Source organism: Gavialis gangeticus, unplaced genomic scaffold (assembly GCF_001723915.1).
Source record: "Gavialis gangeticus isolate Ggan-Ray unplaced genomic scaffold, GavGan_comp1, whole genome shotgun sequence".
NCBI classification, from domain to species: Eukaryota; Metazoa; Chordata; order Crocodylia; family Gavialidae; genus Gavialis; species Gavialis gangeticus.
The window spans coordinates 93,412,813-93,419,237 of record NW_017729033.1 but is presented as its reverse complement, the minus strand read 5'-3'; the positions used below and the strand labels follow the sequence as shown (position 1 = coordinate 93,419,237).

The 6,425-nt window shown below is 41.0% G+C and overlaps 1 protein-coding gene across 1 annotated transcript in view; it reads left to right on the top strand.

Moving 5' to 3' along the window:
- The first annotated feature begins 995 nt into the window (after positions 1–995).
- Positions 996–6,425, top strand: part of LOC109304165 (melanopsin-like) — a 55,338-nt gene continuing 49,908 nt past the window's right edge. Inside the window, exon 1 of the mRNA XM_019526654.1 lies at positions 996–1,129. Coding sequence (XP_019382199.1) covers positions 996–1,129 — 134 coding nt within the window. The remainder of the gene's footprint in view (positions 1,130–6,425) is intronic.

The following is a 6,425-nucleotide window of genomic DNA, read 5'->3' as shown; positions in this document are numbered from 1 at the left end:
TTAGTTAGGTTTTGTTCATTTAGTAGAGGTTTAAGTAATTTTGGATAGAAAGGGATATTTGCTTGGAGATTTGAAGAGTTGAGAAGTGAAAATGGAAACCGGTCAGAAGAAGAAGGATAAAGGGACATGTAAGATGTCATAAGAATGGGATAATCAAATGAAAGGAAAAAAAAGAATTCCCATTGCATTCTTCAACTCCCCTTCCAAAGCCCCCTTAATTTTGTAATACATTTCAGAGAAGACCCCAAATATTCTTGATCTTTTTAAGATTGTATTATCACCTGATTTAAGATCCTATGAGCCACAATCTGCCTGCCTCGCATTTTGTATAACTTTGGAGTGTTAAGCAGGGCAAAATGTTGTTATAAGATAAATCCCCAATAGATATAAATTGCCATAGCCCCATTGGTTATTAAAGCTCCATATAGCTGAACTAGGTTGTAGGTCTTCTGTATGTTTGTAAATTATACAACATGCTGTAGCTGTAATGATTTAGTAAATAATCTCTGTTTGGTAATTCACAAAGCTCTCATTAACAATGCTAATAAGAGCTGAGTTGATTAACTGCCAACTGTATTTTCCTGAATAAATTTAAACTTAAAGGAAAAACATATAAGGAACTGGTTGCTTTTTATTAAGGCAGTGACAAGAATGCAGAGGTCAGAATTATTTAATAAGCTTGTGCTTTCAGAGGGTGTGCTACGGCTGCTGTTCTTGTCTATGTAGAGTTTTCAGAACACTTGGGAGAAGCACAGGAGATTGAGTCTTTCCTATTGCAAAGATCAAGTTAAAGGTCTAGGGGAGAAATAACAAAGTTAGCACTTGTCAATGCTACTAGTAAAATGAATTCTTGATAAGTTTTTCCTTGTTTTATTGAGGTTTATGTTGTGTTACCAGTAGTTGGAGGGATATACAGGATATGGACTAATTATCCTGTTAAACAAAAGCACTGATTGTGGTAATTTTTCCTTTGCTTTTCATTCCAGATGTTGGATATGGGAACTCAGCGCCCTACTGCGGCCAAATTGGATGTTCCTGATCATGTTCTTTACACAGTTGGAACCTGTATTCTTGTAATCGGATCCATTGGAATTATAGGCAACCTCTTAGTTATTTATGCATTTTACAGGTACAAGAATTCAGTTTCAGATGAGACAATGACTTGAGGTTCTGTCTTCTCTGTGTATATAGGTGTGCATTCCATGTGTGTGAGCTTTCTGAATCAGTTTCCTCTGTTACTAACTCTGCAATTATTGGTCGTAGAAATACTCATGGTTTTATATATATATATAAATATCACCTGGAGCTTTATTGTTGATCTCCTTTCCCTCTGATTAGTTTAAAACATTGAGAAAATAAGCTTGGGACTTGTTTTCTGATAAAGTATACCTACAAATTTAAAGGCAGAGTAGAGATGAACAATATAGACTAATTGGATCAAAGATGCTTAAGTGTTCTGTCATAGGTTTTTGTGTGTCTTTTAGATTTGATGTTAGGTCAGTGCCCCTCATTCTTTCATACAGGTACTGCCCCTTCTGTCCACTGTAGGCAGTAGAGAGGCACTGTAAGCAGGCAGTGTCATATGTGATGTTGGTAGATGTGCAGGTGAATGAACATTCAGTGTTATAATCTGAGTTATTGGTCCAGTGATGACAAGCCCTGTACTGATGAGGGGACACAGTTTGTGCCTGTGTCCACTGCAAAGCCTGGTGCCTCAGTGTAAACAGGAGTTAGGTAGTCTGGTGCTTGAGAGATGCCGTTTGAGGATGAAAGTCTATGAGTCAGGACAGGTTTGGCTCACAAAAGCTTTTTGCTTCTTTGATTCAGTTAGTTTAAGTTGTACCTCTATCCTGCCTTCTGCTTGACTTGAGACAAACATGACTAACTACCTCTCTCTAAAAATTTGAAGAACTATTTCCTGAAGGCACCATTATATTTGTGTCTCTTTCTCTTTGACTTCCACCCTTCTCTATCACCCAAGAAGATGTAAAAGGTATTGCCAAGACTGACTCATGCAGTTAACACAATGTGCAAGGGGAGAGTTGGGAATCAAGGAAACATATATACATTTCATTATACAATCATCAGCACCGTCAGTCTTCAGATAGATAATAGGTGTCTTGTGCATTGCTACACACTGCTGCAAAGGGTAGACCTTCTTGAAGATGGTCCAAATTCTGTGGTAAGAAAAAGGGCCTGAGTCACTGCTGGTGGAGCAGCATTAACTTTGTCTAGGAGGACTGGTGTAGCGAAGGCAATAGAACAAAGATAGGCCTGCCTCCAGAGAAGGGAACTGAATGCCTGTGAAAATGCTTCCATGGAACTGGGAATCACCAGCCCTAGAGTCCATGACTTTCCACTTGGAAACTTTCCACTTGGAAACTCAGGGCTTTTGTCTTTTTGCTTCGAGCAGCAGAGTGAATGTTACCCAGTCATTTGGCATACCGTAGGCCAGGGGTGGCCAACACATGGCTCTGGAGCCACACGCAGCTCTTCAGAAGTTAACTTGCAACTCCTTGAATTTTTGCACAAGCACAAGGTGACCAGCTTTCGTAGCTATTATGTCATGTAATGTGACATGACTGCTCACAGTAACTCAGTTTGGACTCAGATGTTTAGACTCCAGAACTGCGGGTTGGTCACCCCTGATCTAGGCAGATATTGATAAACTTTTCAACAGCAAAAATGTTACCACTGATCTTATTGTTTTCTTTTCATAGAAATCTTTCAAATGACTAAACTGGAAGGTTTGACTAACAAGTCAACAAATTAAGTTAACAAAGCTGCATCTACACAAGACGCTGACTGTGCAGTTGTTACTGTGCAGTCATTTAGTACTTACATACACAAATACTAAATGACTGTGCAGTAACCAGTGTTCATGCCATGTGATGCTACTACACAGTAGTAATATGCTACTGGGCAGTCAGCATCTTACACAGATGTGGCCAAATTAACAAATAGTGCTCCTATTGCAAGGGTGTGGCTAAGCACTTTAGGCACTTTAGAGAGACAGTGGCATTTCTATTCAGACAGCACTGATTGAGTCAACTGATTTGATAGCTCCTTATAATCTACCTAATTCCTGCTAACCTTTTTCATTCCTTAGGTGTTAATGACTCTCTATCCTCTTTAACTGTCTTGATGTTCCACTATTCAAACTATCCTTTCTTCTTCTATTTTGCTGTCTGTTAGCCCTTCCTGGTAATGTGTGTCTTCTATATTCGAGCCCTGCAGACTGTTTTTTAGCTGTAGCGAAAAACCTTAACTCAGGTGTAGTAATATTAATTCAGGTGTAGAAATGACCAACAGTGAAGTATTGGTGGCACTGTCAAGATGCTCAGGAAGACTAGATTTTATTTTATGAATTTGAAAAAAGGATGTACAATTAGCAATAATGAAACAATAACTTTTCACTATTTTGACCACTTTTGCTCAGCTTGTTTTTTAAACTTAACATAGAATCTGACAACTGGTATGTGTTCTGATAAAGTTATATTTGTTTTTGCTTTGATTTTAAACTGAATAATGTAGTCCTGGGCCCTTAGCATATTAATACAACTTCTAGTCTCTCTTTACACTGAAAAAAGATGCCATATAATATGAGATGATGCACCACACCATCTGCACCCCCCTCCCCATTTTCAAAATCCTAGATCCACCAGTGAGTGTAGGTGTGGTCTAATAGGCACTGTCACTAAGCAGGATTAATTATCTTACATGAAACGCTACACAACCAGTTACACTGCTTCCAGTTTAGATGGCAGCCTGTGCAAAGCAGCAGTGGTGTATTTCAGGAGTTGTCAACCGGAAGTACTTGGACCAGTCCTAGCGGGTACATGTGGGCGGGTGGGGATGAAGTGCCACTGCCTCCTAGGGGCAGGAAAGCTCACACATGGCGGCTGCCGCCACCACAGTGAGCTTCCCTGCCTTGCCCCAGCCCTGCTTCTGGGAGGCAGTGTTGCTCCATCCCTGCCTGCCTGCATGCCGTCCCCACCTTCCTGCTCAGCGTCTGGCTGCATGCCAACCCCCTTTGTCCCTGGCTTAGCATCTGGCCACTTGCTACCCCACCCACTCCTGCCCCCAGCTCGGGGTCTGACTGCCAGGAGTACTTGGACTAAAAAAGTTTGAAAACCCCTGGAGTATTTCAAAAAACTGTTGTTTGCTGTATAGAAATATCCCTAGAGTAGAGCAGGGAGGAGTAAACAAAGTACTGTTCTCTGTGCATCAAAAATTAGTATCCTGTGCCTTAGGCCTCTCAGTTCATCAGAGTTCTGAATCACATGCCTACTTCTAGTGCATAAGTAATCTTCAAAATAGGCTGACTGTTATCACTTCTCAGTCTGAAGGAAGTGCAAGCATATAAATATAATAAGATTCTTAAAAAGCCTTTCAGTTTAATAGCATAACATAAAATGGTATTAATTGTTATTTTAAATAATTAGCTTTTAAACATGGGCGTGTGCCTTTAACTTCATGCATAGGAAAAAGCCTGGCAAAGTCTGGGTTTTGTGAAAATTGTGAGGTCAGCAATTTTAGAGTAATTTCAACCTTTTTTTTTAATGTTTGATCCATTCTGCAAATTAACCTGTTACTGAAAATAGTTTGTTTTTCCTTTTATTTGTCATGATAAGACTTTTAGTACGCAATCATGTTTAGCGCTGCTGCCTTGTTAAATCGTTTTTGTAGAATATTGTCCTCAGTTAAATGATAGCAGCAGCAAAGGTGTGAACTAACTCTCTAGATCTCCTGTAGCCAATTCAGTACAGTGAGTTGTGAATTTCATTATCTAATTGGCATAATAAGTGCTAATTACTCTCTCAGATCTTTCTTTTTAGAACGAACAACAACAAAAAACCCTTTAAATTGTCAATATTTTAAAAAATTGTAAATATATTTTGGTGGCACCTAGTATGTTAAACTCTTTACAAAGGCAGAAGATTGGTAATCCCTGACCAGAAGGGTTTACAGTCTACTGGGGAAAAAGCCTATGTTATTCTTCTGATACTGTACACATTGTCATGCAATCACTGAAGGGTGCACAGTCCCAATACATAAAGTTAAGGTTTCAAAGCCCAAAGGTTTTATCTTGTATATTTTAATATACACAATAAGCATAGTTCAGTACAAATATAAAGGTAGAAAATGGTATGTTTGATATGAATTCAGGATGAAAAAGCATTACATTTCTGTAACCTGCATAACCTAGCTTTATTGTGGGTGCATCTACATGTACCATTAATGCCATAAAGGTTTACTATGCAGTAAAATACTGTGCAGTTAGCCTTCCCTGGGAGCATGTATACACAAGCTACCTGTTGGGAGCAGATCTGGCAAAAACGGGATCAGCCTGGTCCAAGGATACAGCTCCAGGCATCCCCTGGGTGCTAGTTTGGGGGCTGGCAGGGAGCATGGGGATCAGTCCCAATGTGCACAGGGCCATGAGAACTCTGCCAGCTGCAGCAGGAGCTGTTTCCTGGCCTCAGTCCCACAGATTGGGATGGACTCCCCTTGTGCTTCTAGGATCACTTCCTTAAGGAGCATCCACTCACTATGAACTCCCCTCCCTGTGATATCATGGCCTCTCAGGGCCTCAAGAACAAGCCTCCTGAGCTTATGAAAGTCAGCTTTTCTAAAGTTGAGGATTACTGCATTGCTGGCTGATTTGCCAGCTTTGCAATGGATCAACTCATGGAAAGTGATCAACTCGTGGTCACTGTCACCCAGCTTCCCTTCGATTCTTAGGTCACTGATTAGATTGGCCAATACCAGGTCCAGCAGTGCCTTACCTCTTGTCAGCCCATAAACTTCTTGAGACAGGTAGAGCTCATCCATGCATGTAAGGAAGCTTTGAGACTGATTGAATTTGGCCGGGTGCTCACCCCATGAGCTGTCGAGGTAGTTGAAGTCTCCCATGACAACCGTGCACCGAGAGCATGCAGCCCTGGCCAGTTCCTTGGTGAATTCTTGGTCAAGCTCATGTTCCTGATTTGGAGGTTTGTTGTAGACTCCTACCACTGTATCCCCTTCACCATGTTCCCTTCGTATTCTAACCTAAAGGGTCTCCAATTGTACTCCTTGGGTGCCAATCTCAGCTTGTAGGGACCTGTTGCTCTCCTTCACATAGAGAGCAAAACTCCCTGCACGTTTTTTCAGCATGATCTCTCCTGTACAGAGTATAGCTATTTATACCCATAGTCCAGTCATAAGAGGAGTCCCACCAGGTCTCTGTTATCCCTATGAGATCATAGTTGTTTTTGTTTAGCAGAAGGACTAGTTGCTTCTGTTTATTCCCCAACCCCCTAGCATTAATATACAGGCAAGTATACTGTCCTGGGAGTGGGAGGGAGGCAAATGCTCCCTCAGAAGGCCTCAGGTGCCTCTACACTAATGCTCGTAGTATGGGGAGTAAGAAGGAGGAACTG